This window comes from Aedes aegypti, chromosome 1 (genome assembly GCF_002204515.2).
Source record: "Aedes aegypti strain LVP_AGWG chromosome 1, AaegL5.0 Primary Assembly, whole genome shotgun sequence".
Lineage (NCBI taxonomy): Eukaryota > Metazoa > Arthropoda > Insecta > Diptera > Culicidae > Aedes > Aedes aegypti.
The window spans coordinates 274,201,347-274,229,069 of NC_035107.1; the positions used below are offsets into that span (position 1 = coordinate 274,201,347).

The following is a 27,723-nucleotide window of genomic DNA, read 5'->3' on the forward strand; positions in this document are numbered from 1 at the left end:
AAAGCAGGTTGAAAGATCCTTAAGCCGGTTCCACACGCAGGAACGGGGTGACTTGGAAGACTGGAAACAGGCGCAAAGTTGGCGCAGACTTGACTGCGGTGGAGGGCCCAGGGACTTCCAAAATACTTGGCTGCATGCACCCCGTTGTCCGTGTAGAATGTGGACTGGTTGACAGTTTGTAGGATAAACTATTAGTTCACCGACATTACGATCCTCGGAATTGGAAATGCTGGAAACCGAAAACACTCCAGACAGGGAATAGGATAATCGAAATAGATGTATTTGCCTGTGGTGGGAGTTCGGAAGACTTCTTTCCTTTTAACGAAAACAGGGCCGGGATGACTATGATCCTCGGTATCCCGGTGAGAGTTGATTGTTTCGTTGCTGTGGTAGTAATCGGCGTCGTCGGAGAAAATAGAGGTTCGGCTACCGTTGGTTTCTGACATTTTGTCGAACTGCAGTGTTCAAACTGGCGAAACAAAATTCCTTCCGGCCATGTTGACGAGACGAAGGTCATGTGTCAGCCCCTTTGGCTCCGAGTTTAACGACTTCAGCATCGGTGTTAAGTCCATGGTTTGCTTTAAGGTGAAGATTTTTCTATTTTTTTCTATCTTTATTAACGAGATTTTTAGCCCTGGGCTAGTTCATCTCGGGACCAACGGCTTTACTTCCCTTCCGAAGGAAGTCGTCACTGAAATTTTTAGTGACTATCTCTGGGATTCGATCCCAGGTCCTCGGCGTGAGAGGCGTGTGTTCTAACCACTACACCAGGTCCGCCCCTTTGAGGTGAAGATGGATCGAAACCAAACTTCAAATTTTCCAGAGCACGGATCTGGAGAACCAAACTTCCGTTTAAGCTGAAAACCTAATCGATTGGTCACTAGCTGGTGGTGACCAATCGATTAGGTTTTCAGCTTAAACGGATGTTTGGTTCTCCAGGTCCGTGCTTTTGAAAATTTGAACTTTGGCTACGATTCATCTTCACCTTAACCATTGCAGACATAGCATCTTTTGTAACAACTGGAGATTTCGGCTTTCAGTCACGAATTAAGCGTTGATTATTTTCATCATCAAAATCCAGTCAAGCTTCCTTAACCCTCTAATACCCAACCCCGCTTTTAGACGGGGTACACTTTGGAATTTTGTGTATTTTTTCATAGCTCGGAAATTAAAATGATTTTATTTTTGGCTTAAACCTTAACTCATAACACGCATATAAGAAAAGTTTTTTATGATTTTTGGAACTTATTTGTATTATTAAAAATTGTTTGAAAAATTGTATTCTTATATAACCTACAAATGCCTGGGATTAATTTAACGTGTATTATAAAAAATCGTACCTTTTATATTTTTCTACGATCAACCTATCACAGAAGAAGAGCCTGATGGTATTGAAATGATTTCAAATCTGTTTTTCCGTTAGTTACACGGAAAATAAAAAATGTTCCAGAAAAAATTTAAAAAAAAAAAAAAATATTTCCAAAAGTATAGTAAAAACTCAAATTTTTATTATTGTCAAAAATCAGTATCAAGAATAGGCTTCAAGAAAAAAATTAAAAGGATAGGGATGTTCAAAAATAAAAATAATAAAAATCAAAAACCAAAATTCATAAATTTGCGAAGAAAAATAAATCATTGCCCAAACCGTGCTTAGAATGATTTTAGATAACGAAAAATAATATTTAGATCGAAAACAAAAACTTGGGTATTAGAGGGTTAACATCATTTGTAACGTCGGGCCTGATGCGGGACAGATCAAGCCAAAACTTGTTTGTAGGCTTTGCACTGACTGGAACGGATACGACATCTTGGCTTCATTCGATATCTTGAGTGCTTCATTCCAGACTGACATTCAGAAAAGGGCAATAATCCAGAGTCACGGGGTCTTTTAGTAGCATGTGTAGGGTTGCCAATAACAGGCCAACGATCGAGCTTTGGTGAAGATATTGACAAAACAGGTTTCGAGGATATGTTTTTTTTATCTCATATGAACTAGCCAAGGACTTGAAATCTCGTTAATAAAGATAGAAAATAACAGGGTTCATATTAAATGTGCTACCGCAGTATCCTCGGCATGTTACATAGTCAATGTCGGTAATAGGCTGGATGCATTTGGTACATTTTTTCTCCATGGCTGGACAAACGCCTTTTGGTAGGCTCGACGACAGCAATGGGCTTCCAATGATGATTGAGGGAACTTGCACGCAATAAAAGGGTGACTTGTACCTAAGGGTATGCGATATGGATTTTTTCCATGTCGATACGAAACGAAACGATACGCGGAATATCTTGCGCTGATAATGACGAAACGAAACGAAATTTAAAAATATTTCGTGTAACTCGATACGAAATCAAATATCTCACGGAATTTTTCGAAACGAAACGAAATTTCTGAATTTGTTTCGCGGAATACACGTTTAAGTTTTTTTTTTCTTGTCAAAAGCTGGAAAATTGACAATAGGCATAAAAAACGTATTTTTAAATCCTCTATCATATGGAAACCTTAGCGTTGCTCAGTGGAATCCTTACATGTTTTGGTAAGACTTTTTTCTGTTTGTTTGAAATTTTCTTAATAACTTTATAAGGTTTCATTTCAATACACTTTAATTATTGCGCTGAATTTTAAACAGCACATGTGACAGAGCGCATGAGACCGCAGTGAGACACATCTCAAGAAAAATGAGGCGCACCAAAAAAGGTCTCACAATGTACAGCGCGCCCGTGTGCTTGCAAGCAATGAGGCTCCTGCACCTAAGGCTACAGCACGTGCACAGTAACTCTAGGTACAACTAAGAAGTGGGTTGAAAAGCACTTACCAACATTTAAAACAATCTCAAAAATATTGAGAGGAGCCCAAAATTAATTTGATTTTTAGAAATGCCTTACAATTTTTAATCATGTGGATGTGATGTTATGCTAATAGGTATATACCATAAAACATGGAATAATGATATTCATTTTTTTGCTGTACTTTATGCTTTGTGGCTTGAATGAATGTGGTTGAGGACACAAGTCGATAAGTGATCATGAAAACACTAAACTGAGAAGCAGACTCTGTCCCAGTTGGAACATAACGCCAGAAAGAAGAAGAAAAATAAGCAGACCAGAGGAATCACTGGAATATTTAGTATTTGCTTTAGTATTTGCTGGAGTATTGAATTAAATTAAATTTTAAAGAATCCATCAACACATACCTAAGAAATCAATCAAGATAAATTTAAAAGAACTGCAAAAATAATAAACTCCAAGAAATATTGCGACAGCAACTTAAAAAGGATTGCCTGTTAGGGTTAATTTATAAATTCCTAAAAATTTTTTTGGAAAAGCCTTGCATACACTGTGAGTTAATTCTTGGAGGGATCAAATCTGGATGAATGCAAACTTTTAGAGTAAACCTTGTAGAAAATACTGAAGGTATTTCTATTCTTTTGTAGAGCAAATACTGGCGAAATGAACCTATCCCCAAATCTGTGGAGGAATTTCTGGAAGAATTAAGGATTGTTGATATTATCTCATTTTTAGATTCTTTGTTTAAAACTGACTACAAAATCACATTTTCACTAAATTTTTAGCCTTGACAGTATTTTAAAAAAATATTTAAAAATTTCGAAAAAAAAACATTTTTAACCTGGATTACATAGCATAGAGGAACCGCAAATAAGATTGACAAGTTCACCCATGTTCGTTCAGACAATCCGTCTTTCAATGAGCTAAATTTAATGTTTGGCTTATTTTTTTTCTCGAGATTTAGATGTGCGAAAATCGAAAAAAATGCGCTTTTCTATTTTGAAATACCCTAGGTTCCTCACTAAACTTGAATCTAAATCCGGAACCAATTTTGATGGTGCATGCAAATTTATAACTGATTTGTGATTTTTAATAAAACAAATCATCAAAATCGATCGAAAGATGGCGAAACTAGAGAATTTTGTAATGATATATTATCAATTTTCGCATCTTATTTAATTGGGGGTCGTGAGGAAATTATGTCACATTATAAGAGGAGAGAGGGAGTTGGTGGTATGGTACAGCGTGAATAAACCTAGATTAATTTTTCGACATAAAATAATGTATGCATCTTCCTTGTATAAGGTGAATATCAATCGAAGGCATACTTCAGAATTTCAAGAGCACAAATCTAACGTACCCGACAGCGGTTCAAGCTGAAAACTTGATCGATTGGCCATCGAGTAACCAAACGATAGAGTATTCAGCTTGAATGGACGTCTGGTTCTTTAGATTTGTGTTCTTGAAGATTTGAGGTGAGGCTTTGGATCACCCAAATCAACACGATTTTTTACGGCGACAGCGACAAACAATCGCTGTGGTTTCGCTGCTAAATGTAGAATTTTATGACACAACAACGAAATCGCGGAGATCCTTTACTCATTGATGCGTGCTATTAGTTTTCTCTTCTATTCTCCCGCTGTTCTTACACAGAGTTAAAAGTGACGTCATAGCGGGAAAGCAAGAGAGAGATCTAATGCGCGCATGAATAATCTGCACCACTTGAGCAAATCCAGAACATCAGGGACTCACGCTCCGCAGCTTTTTTTGACATTTGTGTACAAACAATTTTTGCAATATATTAACGGATTTGCTCAAAAGGACACGCGATGTTCCCCGGAGGGAACCGTGGTTTTGCTCTCTTAATTCTTATGGAAGATAACATTGCGGTCGTTCATCAATCGCAGTTGTTCCCAGGAAAGGGCTATTCGCCGCGAGGAATTTAGGGCAAATGGGCGTTTATGGAAACTTTACAACGGCAGTGCAGTTTATCATATCCTGCGGACCAGTCAATACCATCCCACAGTTATGAATAGCACACATATATGGATCAAAGTTGGATTAAACGGAGAATATCTCATCAAATAGAGTAGCAATTACGCAGAACCCATTTTACCTACGCGTACCATAAATCTATACAGCATCGCAATCAATAATAACATGCTTAAACACATTTGTTCCATTTGTAGGAAATAAAATGTCATACATATGCCCTGAAGCGTTGATTCATATTTGTGGGGCATTGAAACCCATACCACAGTTATGAATCTAAGATAAGACGAATCCTAAAGAAACGCCAAAACGTATGCTTTCACTACCACACCATTCGTTTGCCTCGCAGATAATTTGCTTTTGTAGTGTTCTGATCCATGATATGAGTCGATTTGATCCATAATACGGACCCATTTTTGACCAGGAGTAGAAGCGAACGCTTTGCTTTTTTTTGGTCGAAATTAAACTAGAATTTCGCGAAATTCCGTTTTATTCCGTTTGTTTTCAATTTTCCGTGGAAATATTTTAACAATTTGGCGAAACGAAACGAAAAAGCAAAATACAAATTTCGCCTGTGCGAGTTCCGTGGAATTCCGCGGAATTTCGTTTCGAAGCGTATTTGACGGAATCATTCGGTATTTCGCATACCCTTACTTGTACCCCGCTTGATGTTGCTTACTAGCGAGAGGAGATGTCAATCGGAATGAACTTGAGGTCACTATTGATCAAAATTCACTTCGCATATTTTGCTCTAATTCCGCTGCAAATCCACCAATCTTCACTCACGGAGACATTAAAGTTCATGATCAATAATAAAAATATTAGTATTGGAATAAAAACTGACATCGGACAAGTAAAACCGTCAAAAAATATAACACATTGGTAGCTATCACAGCTGTTAACGTGCAGTTTTGCCAATTTTCTTGTATTTGTTTCTTGATAGTTGTTGTATAAAACATAAAATAGTGACATCTCATGAGTTGGTTACCTTAACGTATTACTTATTTTTTTGACATTCTATGCAAATCTCAATATTGTTGTATTCCTCACAAACATTGCTTTGTTTTTGCATACCTAATACAGCATCTACGCAGAAAAATTGTTGATAAAACTATTGCAAATATTCTTAAACTTACGCTTACATTTTTCTTTTAGGCAGACATTTCATTAACTTTATTTCCTCATTTTGTTCTGTTTCTGTGACTTTTTAAGAATGTTACAGTGCCTTCGGATGGTAGAATGATTGAATTCAATTGTAAAATAAAATTATGTAAACCTTTCAACGATGTACTTTTATAAGTATGCTTTCGGTAAAGTCGACAGGCAGACGTTTATGATTGTCGGAACTAGCCAAAATTCAATGACACAGTGGAGTGAATGGATCAGATAAATGGGTAAAATTATTGAAAAGATTCAATAAATTATTTTAAGAATATTGTTCCAGAAATTTGTAGAAGACCATAATAGCTTCCTAATGATGGAACAAAAATTCTGCAGAGCTGCTGTACAGTGGGGTAATTACACTTTTGTTTTGGGTTAAATGTATTAACCGTCCTTTTGATCTTTTTTTGAAGATGATGAAAATATCCGATGTACATTCGATTTTTATAATCTGTTGGTTCAGACATGTGTTTAGGATTTACTACTGTAGGATACAGAATTTTGCGGCACAGGGGTGTAATTGAACCTGATATTGGGCCAATAATATTTCAACGTGTCCATGTAGTATTTTGAGGATCATGTTTTAGCTAAATTGTTAAGGACGATTATGGTTTCAAAATAGTGATCATGGAATTCTGCCGCACAGAAGAGTTATTCAGATTCAGAAGAGATCAGATTATTAGGCGAAACTGTGAATACATTTTAACTCATAAATTCAATTCCTCAACTATTCAACCGATTGTTTGAGCTTTCATTGAAAGGAAAAAAATCTTACAGAGGCCGTTGTTGCGACCACCTAGGTCCATGAACAATTCAATTAATCTATTGCGTTCCATAATAAGGAAGTCTGTTGAGTTTGCAAAAAAAAAAAAGTGTCTTGGATTATTTCATAAATTGACCATTTTTACGAATATTCCGGATTATCTGCCGGAGAACCACGTTGTTTACCATCCAGGCTTGATAATTCTCCTCAACATCATCAGAGTTCGGTGACATACTCTAGAGCAGCGTGCTGCCAGTGCCTCTTTGCGAGGGAGCCAAAAAATGCTAAGCAGCGAGGCAACGAAAAATGAGCGAGGAAGATGCAGCACAAAAAAAACCGAGTTAAATTCCATCAAAAAAGGGTGCTCTCACAACTCCCCGAGGACTGTCTGCTCGGGCGGCAGAGTTCGTTTGAAGTGTGAGTGATGGTGAGCATCGCAACGAGAGAGAAAGAGAGTGTCTGAAAAAAATACTCGCATTTTTCTGCACTCTCACTCGAATCGCTTGAGGATCTGTGTTAAAAATTTTGAGTTTATTTTTTTTCTCCTAAGAAAAACGGCAAAATCGCCTCCTCTTTGCCTCGCAGAGGAGTTTCTATCAAGTCGGTTACCATCAAAGCCATGTATTCCACAACATGTAAGAGACTATTCCTGCACTAAACGGCACCTGTCTGATAAGATTTGGGTCACTTGCCAACGAGTTTATTCAAAAACCAGAGCTACCTGATCAGATTTTAGTGAAAAACAAGAAAAAAACAGACATACTCACATCTCACAAAAACGGGGAGGGTTTAAGCGGGGTGGCACCAACGCTGAAAGCTTGTATAACTATTTCCTTCTATTAAAAATTAATAATTTCGAAAATCGGTTGTAGAATTGCTGAGAACGAGCTATTTGAAATTTGCAGTTTCATCCTGAAAATTTACGGTTAAAATTAACGTAACGCGACACCATGATTTTGCACTCAGTGTAACTTTTCGAAGAATAGTCCGATTTTATTTTTTTTATGGAAACACGCATCTTGACAAGTAGGAAGAGAATCCAAAATATAAGCGTTCTATAAGAAGTATGTATTTTACAATGTCAAAAATTAGGCAATATTCGTAACGCGACACCATAATAATGTGACTATTTGAAAAAATACGTTTTCAAAGAACCAAAAATTCGTTTGAAAAATTAAACCCGCCCATAACAATGTCATCTAATACCCTTCTGGTTAACGGATAGGACAGTCATATAACACTTGATAAACTATTATACAGGGCTTTTTTTAAAAATGTTGTTAAATGTCTCAATTTCTCACCAATGAATTAAATAAACTTTATATAACTTTTCCGGTATTAGTTTCACTGTATTTTCAATCAAATTTATACAATTCAACATATTTTCTTTCAAGTTCTGCATAGCTTTGGAAATATTTCAGAGTATGAATTTATGATATCTTGGCGTAGATGTGCGTGGAATGTGTCCTTACGAAAAGATCCTGGACCGACTGGGAATCGAACCCAGACACCTTCAGCATGACTTTGCTTTGTAGCCGCGGACTCTAACCACTCGGCTAAGGAAGGGCCCGAACAATATTCTACTTAAGATTCGAAACATAACAAACTTTTCAAATAATGGATGAGTTGACATGCCGCCGTGCCGGATTACGGAGATGCAGAGGCTAAAATTGCTCACGGATATGTGCGATCATCGCACGAGGGCAAACGTGAAGGAGTTTCTTGTGTGTGAGCAGAGACGTAGAGGGGTGCTTTTCTGGCAGACAAATTGGATGCTTGCGGGTGAACGAATACGATGAGTGGTCGAGCCGGCCACCAACACGGAGTAAACCATCATGGATGAACGGATTCGAGGTTTTGAGAGGTGATTTCTTCATATATGCTTGCCCTCCAGTCCGGATAGTATCGATTTCGTGGCTGAAGCAGTCCGCTGCCACCGGAAGTTGAGGACAAGAAAATTTGGACTGTCATGTCGAGGATTGGGAACATCCAGCGTTTGGTCCTCTATGTTTCGCGGAGCTCAAACTGGCTATCCAATTTGGAATTCAGTTCGATGGTGTTACATAGAACTCAAGGAAAGCGAGGAAATACCTGCAACTGTCAACGTTCGGAACATGCGCGCTCGCGTGTATTATGAAGGTCTGGTGAATAAATGTTTCCAATGCGGAAGCACGGAGCACATTAAAGTGGATTGTCCGCAACGGAGAATCCGTTAATGAGCGTTTGAGATCAGATAAATCCGACTCATACAGCGATGCTTTGAAGGGGCTGTGGAATAAACCCAAAACTGTGTTGGGCCCGAGTGACCAAGACAAAGGGATCGAGCGAAAAATGACGAATTTGAATGCTTTGGTCGCTGCCAGTTCAGTTGCAAGTAAGAACACTGAGTCAAAGGAGAAGGATGCGGAGGCCTGCGGATTGGAGGAACGAGACCGTGAGCTGGGCCATCGGACGGAGAAAACAGAGATAGCAAATGCTGCAGCAAAAGTAACAACGGAGCAAGTAACCCACACCGATATAATGGAGGCGGATGGTGTACCGCATAGACCGCATACAACGGAATCGAGTAGTATCGAGGTGCCGCACACCTCGACAGCGTGTGATGATGCAACACAATCGATGGAGGCGAAAGCTGTCTCGTTGAAGCGAGGCAGGAATGGTGTACAACAAAGCGTAGAGACCGACGATAGTTCGTTGTCGGACACATGGGACACATCGAATGCTGAAAAAGTGGTGGACGTAAAGAGTTCCACTATCAGTGGACGAGATCACGGAATAAGCAAATCAAGCTTAGTGAAAGAGAGGGACGAAGTAAATCGGTAGTAAGCGACCGGTAGGGTGAATTAGGCAACCGTGCGTATTCAATTTAGGTTTTTTTTTTTTTAAATTGTATTAGTGAGGATATCACACTTTACTATGAATTATGCATTTAAGGTAGGATCTGTAAATCTTAATAGTTCATCGAGTACTATCAACAAAAGCTTATTAAGAGACTTCGTTGTAAATAATGATATAGACATTCTGTTTTTGCAGGAAGTATGCTATGCCAAATTTTCTTTTATTCGATCTCATTCTCCTTTAGTAAATATTGGTGAGAATGGCTCAGGAACCGCCATACTGATTCGTAGATCGTTTGAGTTTTGTCAACCCTTAATGGATACAAACGGGAGAATATCTTCTGTCGTTGTAAATGGTGTAAATTACGTTAATATCTATGCATTTTCGGGGGGCAATAGAAAAAAAGATAGAGATCAGTTATTTTCTAACAATTTAGCCGTTCATTTTGGCAAAGGTGGAAATAAGGTCGATGTGATTGGTGGTGATTTTAATTGTATTTTGAACAACAGTGACTCCAACAGCTCAGTTTAAAACTTTAGCACAGGGCTAAAGCAATTGGTTGAAATGTTTAAAAGATGTTGCAATGGAGCCTAAAAAGAACAGCTTTACCTTCATAAGAAACGGCAGCTCATCACGATTAGATCGTTTTTATACCACTAATATTTTTTTTACAGAAAATTAATGACTTCGCGACTGTCCCTGTGGCTTTCTCTGATCATTTTGGAATTTTAATGACTGTTTATGGATCTTTTGCAGATGTGGCTCCAATAGGAAAGTTAATAGTTCAGTAGCAAAAGACGATTCCATCTGTACTCGTTTGGTTGAGGAATATGAAGGATGGAAGTTGCGTCACGTATATTTATCTGATAGGAGTAGGTGGTGGAATGATGTTGCGAAACATAAGATTAAACAGTTTTTCAAACGGGAAAGCTTTTTGCTAAACACAAGAATTTCTAATGAAAAAAAATATTTTCATGGGAAAATGCTGGAGTGGATGGATAAGCAAAACACTAGACAACAAACTTTTCTGGATATAAAGATGATCAAATCGCGTTTGATTGAAATAGAAAATCAGCGATTGACTCATTTAGGAAGCAATATTGATGATTTCAATTTGATGCAAGGTGAAATGATTAACATTTTCTTGCAGCTCAAATCAAACGACTGGAAAGTAGCGGAAATTTCAAAATTCGCAATGGAGACATTGTGATAACAGATCCTGTGGAACTAAGAAGGCTTGCTTTTGAACATTTTTCGAATACCTTCCAACCAGATGAACCAGAAACAGTTTCATCCACAAGTGATGATCCTTTGAACTACATTACGATTTTTTTATAAAATGACGACAGAGAAGATTTAACAAAGCTGATTACCGAAGAAGAGCTAAAGTCGGTGCTAAACCGGTGCAGTAAAAAGAAGTCACCTGGACCTGACGGACTTACCTAAGAAGTATATCTTAAAAATTTTGATTGCTACAAAGATGATTTAGTCCAAATTTTCAATTCTCATCAAGATGGTTCGATTAGGCCTCCAAGAAATTTTGCAGATGGAATTATTACACTAATTCCCAAGGGCAATTGTAGCAAAGCAAGTTTTAATGATTTCAGACCAATAAGTTTACTCAATTGTGATTACAAACTTTTCATGAAGCTACTTGCTGAACGTGTAATGAAGTTCCTAGATAAACTGCTTGGCCCAGGACAAACAGCATGTATCCCAAATATGTCTTGTGAAGATAACTTAAAAGATATTAGAAGATTAGTTACAAGATCATGTGAAACTAAGCGATTTAAAGGCTGTGTTGTCAGTTTGGATTTAAACAAAGCATTTGACAGAGTGAACCACGAGTTTTTATGGAAAGTGTTGCAGAAGTTCAATTTTCCCGACACTTTTGTAAATTGTTTGAAACACATGTACGGAAGTGCATCATCTCGGATTCTAATTAATGAATTTCTTTCTCAAGAAATAAAAATTAATTGCTCCGTCCGACAAGGGTGCCCAATGAGTATGGTGCTCTTTGTTTCATATATGGAGCCCTTGATAAGACAAATTACTGATAGCATTCCAAGTGTGCTTGTCTATGACAAGTTCATAAATGTAATTGCTTACGCTGACGATCTAGTAGTTTTTATTTAAAATGATTTAGAATTCGATTGTTTGCTATCTATACTTAGCACTTACGGATTAGTTGCACAAATCCGATTAAATTACCTAAAATCCAGTTTTTTAAGGCTTAACAATGCTAACAAAGGTCCACAGAGAATAAAAGAAGTTGATAGTATTAAAATCTTGGGAGTCGTATTTCAGAAAACATGGAGTTCTATGGTCAATGCTAATTATGGTAGGTTAATAACAAATGTTAAAGCTGTTTTGAAAATGCATAGTGTTCGTCAGCTCAATTTCATAGAAAAAAGCATAGTTTTGAATGTTTTCGTATTATCGAAATTGTGGTATGTACCGCAGATTATTCCACCATCAAATAAACACCTGGCACAAATAAAATTAGCTTGCGGAAAATTCATTTGGACAAGTTTCATTTTCAAACTTAACAGAAACCAGCTTTACATGGATAATCAACGAGGTGGACTTCGTCTAGTTGATCCAGAAGCTCTAAGACCATAGCGTTATTTTTGAAAAACATTTTCTATAACAATTTAGAAAGTGATCGTAACACAGATGAAAGATATTTGCTTAATGATAACATTAGTGGGAAATTATCACAAAATGCCAGAGAATGGTTACGTGAAGGTGTTATAATAAATTCTAATTATAATTTGCCAACAACATATCTGATGTATGGATTTTTGATAGATAAAAATAAACAGATACCAGCCATTGAAACTAAATTCCAAATTGATTGGGAAAACATAAGTTCAAGCTTCTTACCGCTCAAAGTACGGGCTAAGTTATTCACATTTGTGAATGATCTCATACCGAACAGAGAGAAATTAAAGGCATATAACATCGGGCACATAAACGAGACATTTTGTGACAAATGCGGTTTATCTGACACCAACGAACAACGTATCAAGCAATGCCCTAAAGCCAAAATGATCTGGAACTGGTGCTCGAATGTAGGAAGACAAAATATGAATATTGATTTTAATGATATTGAAGATATTCTGCAGTTTAAAATTCCAAAATCATCGAAGCAGTTGAAAGCTGCTCTTTGGTTGACAGCTAAAGCGATCGAATTCAATTTGAGGGTTCATAAACCAAATCTGTTCACGTTCAAGAAAGAAATTCGAGAATTGAGATGGAATAACAGAAATGTTTTCAACGCGAAATTTGGAAGGGTTTTAAATATTTGTTGATGGTACTTTGGTAGTTGAAGTAAGTAGAATAAGAATCAAGAAATGTAACACTAACAAATATTTGATTTTAACCCTCTAATACCCAACCCCGCCTTTAGACGGGGTACACTTTTGAATTTTGTGTATTTTTTCGTAGCTCGAAAATCAAAATGATTTTATTTTTGGCTTAAGCCTGAACTCATAACACGCATGTAAGAAAAGTTTTCTATGACTTTTGAAACTTTTTTGTATTTTTGAAAATTGTTTGAAACATTGTATTCTTATATAACCTACAAAAGCCTGGGGTTCATTTAACATTTAATCGTACCTTTTATATTTTTCTACTATCAACCTATCACAGAAGAAGAGCTTGGTAGTATTAAAATAATTTCAAACCTGTTTTTCCGTTAATTGCATGGAAAATAAAAATATTTCCACAAAAATATTAAAAATTTAATGTTTTTAAAAGTACCGTAAAAATCTGAATTTTTATGATTGCCAAAAATCAGTAACTAGAAGAGGCTTCAAGAAAAAATGAGAAAGGATAGGAATGTTCAAAAATATAAATTATAAAAATCAAAAACCGAAATTCATAGATTTGCGAATAAAAATAAATCATTGCCTAAACGGTGTTCAGAATGATTTTAGATAACTAAAAATGATATTTAGATCGAAAATAAAAATTTGGGTATTAGAGGGTTAATAAATATAATTCGGTAAAAAATACATACAAATTATGGGATAGGAATAAATCATTGCTCAAAACGTGCCTAGATCGGTTTTAGATAGCAAAAATTGATATTCAGATAATTAATTAGGTTAATCCAAACAATCGATAACGCAAAAATAAAATAATCTGGCCACCCTGAAGGTCACCGCAGAGATGAGATTCCACGTGGTAGAATGAGTCCGTGAGATGACCGATATCACTCATCCTCGAGGCAGGACCCCAATACCCCAATGACGACGACTCCGTTATCTCCTCGGGTTGTTCCAAAGTGCAATGCGGGCTGCTTCTGCTGCTGCTGTTGCAATATGGCGAACAATTTATCATTCCGCAACTGGAGCGAACTCATTCGACTAATGGGACAAGTTTTGCCCCGTTCCGAGAAACAGCTGAGATATGGGATCTAGTTTGGGGAATTTCGTTTGGCTACGTGGAATAAAATGGAGTAATTCGTCGAACCTTCATTGTGAATTTTTCTCTACCTTGTGGCGACACCAATTGAATAAATAACGTTTGCATTTAAAAGTGAATCAACCGCGCGTTTTGTGGCTTTGTGGAACGACCTTTTTGTTTGAAGCGCGGGATTCATGGAATCTCTTGATCACATTTCTACCGCGGTTTTGCTCCTGCGGTCGGACTGTTCATTACATGGGCCTTATTATTCCGTTTGGAACCATTTCGAGTGGAATGAGCGTTTAACCCTTTAAAGACGACTTTTTTCTGCAAGAGTGGGAATATGTTGTTATTGCGTTCAAATTATCACTTAAATGGATTCGCATTATGCTTTTCACACAGTGTACTCTGCGCTTTTTCGCCTTTGGTTACTTTTACTGGATAAAGATGTAAGAGCAAACCTGCTTTTCGTTTTTGATTTAATTTGATTGAATAATGAAGCTATAACAATGTGACCCATCCGTCCTCAAAGGGTTAACTCCAATTGGAATGATGTGGATGAGAGGAATGAAAATGCTATCGAAACAGCCATCGAGGTTTAATTGTACGACCGAGTAAAATAACCCATTTTCCGTTTGCGGAACCAAAGCGGCATGACGACGTGTGCCACTAACTGGGTGGTAGAGCGATTCAGTTTTGCAGTGGCTCACATACTACTTTGGCTACAACTACCAGCGTAGCCAATTTTACAGTAATAAAGCACCATCGTTGGCCGCCTCGGTCCCTCTACGTCGCTTCCGGTTGACCATGCCGAGCAAATATGGTCCAGTGAAAACAGAGGCATGCCGAGAATTTTTTAATCCAAGAATGTTTCAGAAATAAGCTACAAAGTGGTTGTGAAAATGCCTTTTCTGGATAGTTTCAGTTACCATCTGAAATCATCAATCATCTGAAAGTTTTAGGTTCTTCAATTCTGTAAATTATTTGTTATATTATGTAATGTGTAAATTAGTTAAAAACTAATTTGAATCAGTCCTCTCGGTCTCAAACCACGCACGCCCATGGACTACCGTTCGACTACTGTTGCCAAATGGGACTGACCATTACTTCCATCCTGGCGGCACTCTTGTTCCTGAAATAGAACCATTTCCAGAGGAGACGAACCACCGTCCCCACATTCCACCTCTTCCCATCGACCAGTACGAAAACCAACAGACCAACTCAGAGAGACCGAGGCAAACTCGGAGACCACGCTGTGTATACGATAAATTAAATTTTATAATTTCCTCTCTAATGCACCAAAGCTGTATTTTATATTAATTATTGCTTCCTTCTGCCTCCTTCTCCTTGGACGCCGCACCCTCTTCTGACATCCAACAGACCAACCGGTCGTATCGGTGCATCTGGCCAACGAAGATCCCAGCCGAGTCATCACCCGGTCCGAGGGGGCCAACGTAACGCTCAAGTGCCGAGCCGACGCCCGACCGCCGGTGACGTCCTTTTCCTGGTACAAGAATGTAAGTACATTGCCCCTTCCAGAAGATGGGGTGAGCTGCGATGGGTTTTGATTGGGAATGTGAGAGAGAGAGAGTGTTTCCTCAATCAGCGGTGTTTAGTGCGGTTTCTTGAAGTTGTAATTATTGCGGAAGTTGGTGGAGAATTGAATTAGGGAAGTGCATTCCTGGGCGGTGGGAACGGTTGAACGAGTTGAAGGTGGTTCAAAGCAGTGGGACATAAGGTGTGTTGAAGAAATTTAATTGCATTTAAAAAACAATTCTCAAAGCGACTGGAAGTTTTTGAACATATATTAGAGAAATGCAGACACAGCAAAGAGATTAGCAATGTCGCAAAAAAAAGAAACGACACTATAAGACTCAAAATACTCAGAAGACTCAGAAAACTCAGAGGACTTGGAAAACTTAGAAGATTCAGAATACTAAGAAGACTCAGAAGATTAAAAATACCGAAGACTCAGAAAACTAAGAAGACTCAGAAGACTCAGAAGACTCAGAAGACTCAGAAGACTCAGAAGACTAAAATGACTCAGAAGACTCACAATACTCAGACGATTCAGAAGACTCAGAAGACTCAAAATACTCATAAGACTCAGAAGACTTAAAAGACTAATAAGACTCAGAAGACTCAGAAGTCTCAGAAGACTTAGAAGGCTCAGAAGACTCGAAGTCTTAGAAGACTCAGAAGACTCAGAAAACTCAGAAGATTCAAAAGACTAAGAAGAATCAGAAGACTCAGAAGGCTCAGAAGGCTCAGAAAACTCAAAAGGCTCAGTAGACTCGAAAGATTGTGAAGACTTGGAAGGCTTAAAAAGTTAGAAGATTCAGTAGCTCAGAAGACTCAGATGGCTCAGAAGACTCAGGAGACTCAGACGACTCTGGAAGCTAAGAAGACTTAGTAGACTCGAAAGAATCTGAAGTCTTGAAAGACTTAAAAATTCAGAAAACTCAGATGACTCACAAAGCTCAAAAAGCTCCGAAGACTCAAGAAACTCAAAAGACTCAGAAGCCTCAGAAGACTCAATAGATTCAGAAGACTCAGAAAACTCAGAGGACTCGGAAGACTTAGAAGATTCAGAATACTAAGAAGACTCAGAAGATTAAAAAAAAAACCGAAGACTCAGAAAACTAAGAAGACTCAGAAGAATCGAAGACTTAGAAGACTCAGAAGGCTCAGAAGAACATTGGCGTAGGAACAGGGGGGGCCAGGGGGGCCTGGCCCCCTCCAGACTCATCTAGGCCCCCCCAGAATTTTTGATGATAATAAATATTGAAAAAAAAAATATAAAAACAATTTACCATGAAGCAGAACTTTCTGAAACAATGTCCATGACACTTGTTATTGACAAAAATCTCTTCACTAATTACGTTCTTTTTCGTTGCACAACTATAGTGAGAAAACCTCGCTTGTCATACCCAGCATCAGCGTGGTGCTGCTGACTTCGGTGGAACGCACGACAACCGAAAGCTTAATATCCGGCTGTCGATCGATTGGTTACTGTTGAGACTAGCTTCTTGGTGTAGGCGATTTACGCAAATTTTCGACATCTTCGTTCGAAAAACTACCGTGGTACAAAATAGCGCCAATACCAGGATAGTTTGATTCTCAAAATTCGCTTTTTTTCTGGATAATCCAACTAATGCTGTTTAGCAGAAGGGATCATATTAACAGTATTTTGCTTTCTCATGTTTTTGGAGAATAACCTGCTCGAGATGTCCGGCGATGATGATTTTTCTTATGAGAATTCACTTAAATAATCCATACATTAATTTCAACTCGTATAATGTAGCAAAAATTTTTTTGAAAAAATATACAAAATTACTAATTTTTAATTTCATAGCAGAATTTTTTGTCAAAAAATCAGGCTCAACTTTCAAGGTATTTCAGCATTTCCTAGTTGTCTTCAGATGAATGGTAGAACTTAAACCTGGTGTGAAACAATGTAACAAAATCAATCAGAGTGTTTATTCCAGCAAATTGAATTTTAGTATAATCAAATTCCTCAAGGAACATTAAAGGTTGGCTTCATTTTTTTGTAAATCTCTTGGAAATTAGTTAATTAAAATTGTGGGACTTGTTCATACTTTCAAAGTGAATTCCTCCTGGAAGACATTCATTTCTTCTTTGTCTACTTTTTATTAGCAAATTGATTCCGGATTTACCTAGATAAAGTTACTTAATCTTTCAAAAGTTCAGTTTTCCCTCGCCATTCCTCCAAAAATCATTGATTCTATCAAATCTAATACTAAGATATTTCGCTGAGAGTTCTATTAGACATTCCTTTGAATAGTTTTTCAAAAGAAAAAATTTACAATTTTTTCCCCCGAAAAGTTCATTAAAAGTGCTTTAGAAATATTTCCAAAAAACATCGAAAATTGCAAAAAAAAAACCTTTGGTTTCAAGGAATTTTGCTTCAAATCCCCAGTTTGTTTAAAAATTGGAAAGAAAATTGTTTTTGAAACGTCTCTTGCCTTAGAATCATCAGAGGAAATTAGCTGAAAACCTCCAGTTTCACTTTCAAAATTAGTATAGGGGTAAAGTAAACTGTAGAAAAAAATGTAGCAAAATAACTGGGAAGAAAGAAAATATTTATTAAGATATTCATAGATACATATATTGGTCTTCTTTAAAACACTTCTTAGAAACAATGTTATCAATTATTGGCAGAATCCATATTCTTGGTTTGAATGTTGTGCGATACGAGGGCGGAATTTTTAGAGGCTTTCTGGCAGAATTCTAGAAAACCATAAATCAAAGAAGGATAAGTTTTAAGGATAATTTCCAAAGAAGATTCTCCTGGACCTTCTTGAAAATTTGTTAGAACATCTGAATATTGCTGCATTAGTTTTGAAATATATTTATCTAATATTGCTCAAACAAGCACTGGTATCTCAGATATCGATTGCAGTTCCAAGATTGCATGACGATTCTTGTTGAATCGATCAATAATTCTTCATATTATTGAAAGTATATTATCGGTTTTGTGGTAACTTTTTGATAATGGGTGTGTAAACACATGAAAATCGCCAACCAAACTGCTGTTCAGCATCATTTCAGTTAGAATTTGATTCAAGAATGTTAATGGAGAACGTGGGTTCCAATTTGTTAAAATAATATAACAGAATTTGTAAAAAAAAATTACCTGTAAAAGTGTTTCAAGTTCAAATATGCATAACAAACACTTATAGGTCTGTATAAATGGGTTTAAACTAATGTTTCTAAAAAAATATGGAATGATTCACGTTTCAACATTAAATTCAGCATAAATCAAACATTTTTGAAATATAAATATTTCGAACAAAACCGAATGAGGATGTCGCATACCTTCAGGCGTATAACATTATATGGAAATTTCTGACTTTGATTACAAAAATGGACCCAATTTGTGAAAAAGATGTTTGGTATGAGATTTGAGACCGGAGTCATGATCTACTATAACTGGGCGGTCAGGGATATGCAACGAATTATTTAAAATCTCATCAATTCATGTTTATAAGTGTTTCAAAAATGCAAAAATCTTATCGATTTTTGATATTAGAATATAAAGACTCAAATGCTATCGCTTCCAACGAAAATAGTCCTGACATGAAGTATCATACTCTTTACTTTCGCATGTTTAACTGATTAACATAAATTATGTTATTTCGTTTAGTATGTGGTATAAATGTTACCCGCATTATCAAAGATACACTGTTAAGGGTATTTGGAAATTTATTAGAGAGGTTTTAATTATCCTGTAATTTACCCATAAAGAAAAGATTATAGATTGTTTTTCATTGTATCATTGCCCATCTATTGTTCTAAGCACCGACTTCAACATTTTGATGTTTCACCTTCCTTCGCATGGAACATTTTTCATACACCAAACAGTACTACAGTACTACAAAATAATCGGAATTAAACTTTTCAAAAAAATTGTTTGGAATTTCTAAAGGTAAGCAAAATGGAATCTACATCAATATGTTCATCATAGTATCATGAAACTTCGGAGTTCTTACAATATTTTATCTAAGATTTTAATTACAAATATTTTCAGTAAAAATTTCATCCGTTTTAACACCAATAATATTCTAATAATAAAAGACGAAGAAAAAGAACAAGATTTTTAACGTTTTTTTACGAATTCTTATGAGGAATTATTCAAAAAAAAAAATACCAACAAACTTCTTCTAACCCTTTCTATGTATTTATCTAGAAATCTGATATGCAGCGATTGGTATAGGAATTTGTAAAACAATCACTAAAAATATTGAAATATTCCTGAAGTAGTTAATAAGTTGATAATTTTTTTTATGGAAGAATCCTGAGATTACCATTCGTAAAAAAATGAAGTTATTTTTAGAACATGAAAGTTATTCTAAGAACTAGTAAGAATATTTCTTGAAACTTATGAAGAATTTTTTGAGAAGTTTGATAATGAATTGCAAAATCTTAGTTCATCTAGTGAAAAAAATATGTAAAAAAGTCCCAAAAGAATCGTGAGTGCGGTTTGAAGAAAAAATATCTCTGGAGAATACTTAGATGATACTCTGATAATTTTTTTGGAAGAATCTTAAGGAAACAGTAATATAATTCTCTATGAAACCCCTGAACAAATTACTCGAGAAATCTTTGAGTAATTTCGCGGAAGAGTTTTGAAATAACGGTTGAACGCTAGGAACTTTATAGGAATTTTAGATTTCTTCAAACATTTCATAGATAGGTATTTTTAAACAAATAAAATATATTTTTGAGAGCGTTTTGAAAGAATACGAGATGTTGTTCCTTTATTTATTTCTAAAAATTATATATTGTGAAAAAACACAGATAGATCTGCGGAGAGCTTCTATGAGAATTCAAGTTTAGCATTTTAACAATTGAATTATTTTTTATTTCATGTGAGATATTACGATAAAACCTGGTAGAGTCATTCAGTTTTTTTTTTCAAGAAGTTTGGACAATTTTTGCTAAGATTTTTTCAAACAATCTTGTAGAGGAACTTTAGGACGAACTTCAAAAGCAAAGTTGAAAAAACTGGTTGCAAACTTTCTTAGGAATCCATGGAATTAATCCTTGGTTGGTGGTCTTAAAGACATTTATGGTGAAACTCCTAGAGCTTTTTTTTGGAGAAATCCTCAATAATTCCAAAAAATCATGAAAACTGATAAAGGAGTTCTGGGAGAAAACACTGAAAATTACAAAAAATAATTCCTGAAGAAAATCCCGTAGGAATTTTCAGAGGAATCTCTTTAAAACACATGGTTGAATATCAAAAATTTCGTGGAAGAATAACAAATGACATTTCTTGTGATTTTTTGTTGGAATTATTTAAGCAATTTTGACTGGATTTCAAAAAAACTGAATCTTATTCGTAACGAAAATTGAAATTTACAAACATCACTAATGTGCCGTGAAATGAGACAGAATTACAAATAATTAAAATCAATACATATCTGTTAAAACTATGAAATTTTGCTATGGATGCTATAAATCCGTGGTCACCAAAGTGCGGTCCGCGGGCCGCACGTGATGTATGTATTTCTTAAATCTGAATAGTTCCCGTTCTTTGGGATACTGTTCTACTCCCAAAGTTATGAAGAACATCAAACAAAACTATTACGAAAACAATCCTCCATCAGGAATAAAAATGGTTGAAAAAAAAACAGGGCTGGGGATCACTGCTATAAAACTATGAAACTAAAAAAAAACATTAGGCTAGGCCCCCTCCAGATAAAATTCCTAGCTACGCCAATGCAAAAGAATCAAAAGACTCAGAAGACTAAAAAGACTCAGAAGACTCACAATACTCAGAAGATTCAGAAGACTCAGAAGACTCAAAATACTCATAAGACTCAGAAGACTTAGAAGACTAATAAGACTCAGAAGACTCAGAAGACTCGAAGACTTAGAAGACTCAGAAGACTCAGAAAACTCAGAAGATTCAAAAGACTAAGAAGACTCAGAAGGCTCAGAAGGCTCAGAAGACTCAGAAAACTCAAATAGCTCAGTAGACTCGAAAGATTCTGAAGACTTGAAAGGCTTAAGAAATCAGAAAATTCAGTAGCACAGAAGACTCTGATGGCTCAGAAGACTCAGGAGACTCAGACGACTCTGGAAGCTCAGAAGACTCAGTAGACTCGAAAGAATCTAAAGACTTGAAAGACTTAAAAAATCAGAAGATTCAGAAGCTCAGAAAACTCAGATGACTCACAAAGCTTAAAAAGCTCCGAAGACTCAGAAGACTCAAAAAACTCAAAAGACTCAGAAGCCTAAGAAGACTCAAAAGATTCCGAAGACTCAGAAAACTCAGAAGAATCAGAATACTCAGAAGACTCAGAAGACTCAAAAGACTCAGAAGACTCAGAAGACTCAGAAGACTCAGAAGACTCAAAAGACTCAGAAGACTCAGAAGACTCAGAGGGATCAGAAGACTCAGAAGACTCAGAAGACTCAGAAGACTCAGAAGACTCAGAAGACTCAGAAGACTCAGAAGACTCAGAAGACTCAGAAGACTCAGAAGACTCAGAAGACTCAGAAGACTCAGAAGACTCAGAAGACGCAGAAGACTCAGAAGACTCAGAAGACTCAGAAGACTCAGAAGACTCAGAAGACTCAGAAGACTCAGAAGACTCAGAAGACTCAGAAGACTCAGAAGACTCAGAAGACTCAGAAGAATCAGAAGGCTCAGAAGGCTCAGAAGACTCAGAAAACTCAAATAGCTCAGTAGACTCGAAAGATTCTGAAGACTTGAAAGGCTTAAGAAATCAGAAAATTCAGTAGCACAGAAGACTCTGATGGCTCAGAAGACTCAGGAGACTCAGACGACTCTGGAAGCTCAGAAGACTCAGTAGACTCGAAAGAATCTAAAGACTTGAAAGACTTAAAAAATCAGAAGATTCAGAAGCTCAGAAAACTCAGATGACTCACAAAGCTTAAAAAGCTCCGAAGACTCAGAAGACTCAAAAAACTCAAAAGACTCAGAAGCCTAAGAAGACTCAAAAGATTCCGAAGACTCAGAAAACTCAGAAGAATCAGAATACTCAGAAGACTCAGAAGACTCAGAAGACTCAGAAGACTCAGAAGACTCAAAAGACTCAGAAGACTCAGAAGACTCAGAGGGATCAGAAGACTCAGAAGACTCAGAAGACTCAGAAGACTCAGAAGACTCAGAAGACTCAGAAGACTCAGAAGACTCAGAAGAATCAGCAGATTCAGAAGACTCAGAAGACTCAGAAGACACAGAAGACTCAGAAGATTCAAAAGATTCAGCATACTCAGAAGACTCAGAGGACTCAAGAAGATTAAGTTAACTCAGAAAACCAGAAAATCAGAAAATCAGAAAATCAGAAAATCAGAAAATCATAAAATCAGAAAATCAGAAAATCAGAAAATCAGATAATCAGATAATCAGATAATCAGATAATCAAAAAATCTAAAAATCAGAAAATCTGAAAATTTTGTCTTCTTGTTTCTGATTTTCTGATTTTCTGATTTTTTTGTCTTCTTGTCTTCTTGTCTTCTTGTCTTCTTGTCTTCTTGTCTTCTTGTCTTCTTGTCTTCTTGTCTTCTTGTCTTCTTGTCTTCTTGTCTTCTTGTCTTCTTGTCTTCTTGTCTTCTTGTCTTTTTGCTCAAAATTCACTACATACAAAAAGCTTCCCCTATTGATAGTTTATGATAGCAAATTCACCCCATAAAAACCACAACGATATTTTTTTAATGCTTCTATCTTCCTTCCTAGAACATGAAAACCGCCCACCTAAACAACAAAGCCTCAATAGACCTAGGTCGCCTTGCTCGGTGGTTATCCTTGAACTTGCTCCAGTGTACGATACGCTGTCGCACTTCCGCCCAGTGAAGAATGACGAATATAAATCACAGAGAATACATCATTATTATTCATTACTGTCCCTACAAGCCCTCCATCTGACCTCCAAGATTGTGTCGCATGTCCAAACAAACGCAATCGTCGAGAGGCTTTGACGAGGACGCACTGACACTCTCCCGCTCTCTTTAGATGTTGGTAGGCGGAATGCGACAGGGGACCGTTGTTGTCGTTCAAGTGCCCGCCCTTTCGGTATCATTGTGTGAAATCGGTGTGGGACAAAGGCATTGCCCACTCAGTCCCCCCGCCAAGGCAAGAAGGACGACGACGATCGTTGTCGTCGTTGTGTGTGAATTATGTTACGCTATACCGGTAATAAAACCAATTATAAATGAAGGATTGCCACTCATGGGCTCTCTTGTACTGCAAGCATGGTAGAGTGCCGAGTGGTGCACGAAATAGAGCTCTTCGGTTTGACTAATCTTGTCGTAATGGAGGATTAATGATTTAATTGCGCAGATGATGATATGATGCGGAATGGAATAGTTCGATGTGGGATGGCTATTTGGAATGCCGGGTGAGGGTTGAAGTTATGTTAATAAGATGAACAATGGAATCGCTTTAATAGATTGTAAAACGAATCCGGTGCTAGATTTGTATTATTGTAGTCCAAATCTGTAAGCCAAACACCACACAAATTTTTCTTGAATCCACATTATGATTCTTTTATGATTTTGGGGAAACAATGGCTTATAATTATAAGTTCGTTTGCTACAAAAAATGTAACTTCTAGCTGTATTTATATAAAATTTAATAAAATTTTAGAAATATTTCCATATTCTTCTTCTTGGCATTACGTCCTCACTGAGACAGAGCCTGCTTCTCAGTGTTCATTTTGGCACTTCCACAGTTATTATCTAACAGCTTTCCATGCCTAAGTTGCCATTTTTGCATTTGTATATCGTGTGGCAGGTACGATGATACTCTATGCTCAGGGAATTTCCATAACAGGCATGTTACAGCAACCATCACTAAGTTTGCGGTCTTGGATGTTCTTGAACAGGATGGTATCATGAAATATCAAATGGGCCAAACTGATCCTTTTAGCCTCTTCTATTGGAACAAGTATGCTCCAATGAATTTCTTATTGAAAAACACAAATTCAAGCCAAATGAAGAAGAACGCTCAGTCTGTCCCTCCACGACAATGGTTAACGTAAATCTTCACCGATAACAAAACATCCCACAAAGCAGAACAAAGCTTTTGCGGCGAGGTTTACAATTTTCAACGGGCACCATTTCACCACAACTAGCTAGACAAAATCGTACCCGTGTTAAGCTTTGTGATGCTGCTTCAACAACTTCCTAAGAGCCCGACAATCGAAGAATCACAGCAGCCTGCTTCCGAGATGACTAACGTTGATTGTGTAAATGCTTTCCCTTTCGTGAGAATTGAATAAATGGCGCCCCAACCGGAGCAGACGACGACCCCGACCAAACCAACCGAACCGAAGACGATGGGATTAAACGGCGCCGAGGATAATGATGCTCTCGTGCCAGATAGCGCCGGGTGGTTGAATTCTTGACGGAGAAGGTCCGGGTAAATCCTTCATCAACGCACACACACATACATTGAGAATTGCCATCAGCCGTACTTCGTCCAAAATTGGATTCCGGTGAAAATGAAGAAATAGTTCATCGTCCACAAGGATCGTCGGGACCGCCGTTCATTGATTCCGCCGAGATGGAACGCAGAACCTGACCATCCGTTCGGAAGCCGTAATGAGTGTGAGCTGCCTGGATCCGATGCTTGAACGTCGCACAAAGGGCGAATCTGGTAGGTCAAAAGTTTTTTTAAATTCGCTCAGATTTTGAAACAATGTTTAGCAAATGATTCGTAAACAGCTGTGGAATAACGCCTAATGCTCAGTTTTTGATATCGGGTCAGTGAAGGCTTTCGTACCTCTGAAGCGAGGATATGCCTTTCCTTCAATGCTACATAAGCAAAGAACATGGTTGCAGGTAAAGATATATGTAGGCTCTGTGGCGTTGGTGCTGAGGTAGTGTTAATGGGGATGTGTTTGAAGCTGTTGAAGAGTTTATCTTGGAAGACTTGTAGCGCATGACAATGATGTTTATCGCGAAGTGAAAAGATGAATTTCGGATACAAATAGAGCCTTTTACGGATTACATAATCAGCTAAGGTCCCTCAATCAGCGAACGGAGGCATTGCAGAATCCGTTCTCCTTTGATTCAAATTTAGATTTAGATCAAAGCAAGCGAAGAAGCACATTCCATCTAATCAATCCATGATTGGTCATGTTTTGAGTTTGATAAATAGCATCAACGAACGTGAGCCGCAAAGAGAGAGCGATGATAAAATCCAATTTTCTCCTTGTTCACCATTGAAGGTAGGTGTTTTATTTTACTGGAACGATAAACAATCCCCGAACATCCGATAGCACAAGTTTCCCCCAGGTTTGGAGCTTGTTTAGATGGGTTTTCTCATGCACTGTTATCGCTCCGATGAATTCAGAGCTGTAGCAGTACGGATAAACAGTCTCTCATGATGTGCTGCAAATCATGATTGTTACAGAGAGCGATAATTTAGAGATTCTCTAAATATTCTCGGCATTCCAGTACCTTGGGCTGAAGCTACGCTGTAGTCAAGGTACTAGGTAAAAGTTAGGTATCTAATGTGAATATCAAGAGCGAAAAACCAATACACAAACATCAGCGATTTTTAATCGTCAGAAATCATCAGGATATGAAGCCTAAAATACAAAGTTTTTCAACCTATTTTAAATTTTTCACTAAATCAAGCTGCGTAAACGTGAGGTATCAATGTAGATCATTTCGAAAATGTTTATGAACTCAAATGGAACTTCGAAATATTGATTCTAAATTCAATCTTCATTCATCTTAATGTTATATTCTATCCTATTCTACATTATAATTTTTAATCAATTTATCTTTGGTAAGATCGGACGTTTTTAACAGTTATTTTTATTAAAAGTGTGGAATACCGTCATGTGGCTTAAGCTCATGGAAATAACTTTATTTTGTCTCACACATCAAATACTATTAAGTTATTTACTTAAGCCGTATCCGTCCGGGTTACGATGTTTTTTTTTTTTTAAATGTGATTGTGGACGTTAAATCCAACTGATTTAGATCCGGTTTTCACTAAATGCAATCCAAAGGCTTCTTGTTTCATATGCTGGCACAAATAGATCAATTTATTTATTTATTTATTTATTACGTCAAGCATAGGTAGACTACATACAATAATTACAATACTTTCTTACATGCTATGGATTACTTCTATTGTTTTTTGAGTCGTGTTTTAAGCTGCTCTTTGGACATAGTAATGCCAATTTCCGATGGTCGAAGTTATTCCGGTGTCCTCCCGGGTCAGGTCGGGTAAAAATCGATCAACTTCCTTTTCTGAACAGATAAGGTTCAAAGCATTGCCAAATAGGATCAAACCGCAGCGACGACATTGATACGATTTTGAAACCACGCAAGTAAATAGTTTGGGAGAAATCCCAGCTCTGTTGAAGTAAAAACCGCAACGTTCACAATACACTATGGCTTACTAGGTGGCCAATAATCAAAAAAGTGATGTGCCCCAAATTTCAATTCTTGTTCGCCATTTCATTGTAAACATGTCTGTTAAGAAATCCCCAAAATATTAGGGCATTGCTCACTCAGATATGAGGTGCCAAAGTTGAGCCTATGGAGAAAAACATTTTATTAACAAAAACTATGGTTTACTCAAATGAATATAACCTTTTTTTTATAATACTTACGTAAAATGTTTTTACACCATTTAAAAGCTTGCAAAAAAGGCTTCCTAGAAACAATAAAAAAATGAAAAAAAAGCTTCAAGCTTTTATGATGTTTTTTTATAGAGCGGTTAAAAAAATCGAATAAGCTTATAATTAACACATCGAGTACTTTTTTGTCCCAAGTTGTCCCAGGCTTAAATTCAGTTTCAAGGGTACTTTTAGATGTAAACTAAAGGATCGTGAAGAATTTAGCTGCACAAATTTGCACTTTTTTAATTTAGGGCTTTTTGAATTTTTCCAACATTTTTAACCACTTTCTAATGAAAACAGCTAAAAACTAATTCAGAAAATAATCGAATTTTGCTAAATCATTCATATCATTATTTCTATGTAAGTTTTAATATTTATAATGGTTTGCACAACGTTAATCGCATAAATGGCTTATATGAATTATAAGTAACAAAGTTTAATATTTCGCTATAGGCCCTATTCAAAAGTTAGTCTCGAAAACTTGTTTTTGAAAATAAAACATCAAATTTGTATCATAAAACTCATAAATACGACATGAGATGGAACAAATATTTTTGGCCGCCAGTCTGTATGGAAACCGCCCATAGTGAAATAGCAGCTTGAAAGAAAATCGGGACTCGGTCGGATACGGGT

The 27,723-nt window shown here is 36.9% G+C and overlaps 1 protein-coding gene across 1 annotated transcript in view; it reads left to right on the top strand.

Moving 5' to 3' along the window:
- Positions 1-27,723, top strand: part of LOC5565349 (synaptogenesis protein syg-2) — a 284,790-nt gene that overhangs the window by 89,724 nt on the left and 167,343 nt on the right. The window contains exon 7 of the mRNA XM_021838630.1: positions 15,335-15,471. Coding sequence (XP_021694322.1) covers positions 15,335-15,471 — 137 coding nt within the window. The remainder of the gene's footprint in view (positions 1-15,334; positions 15,472-27,723) is intronic.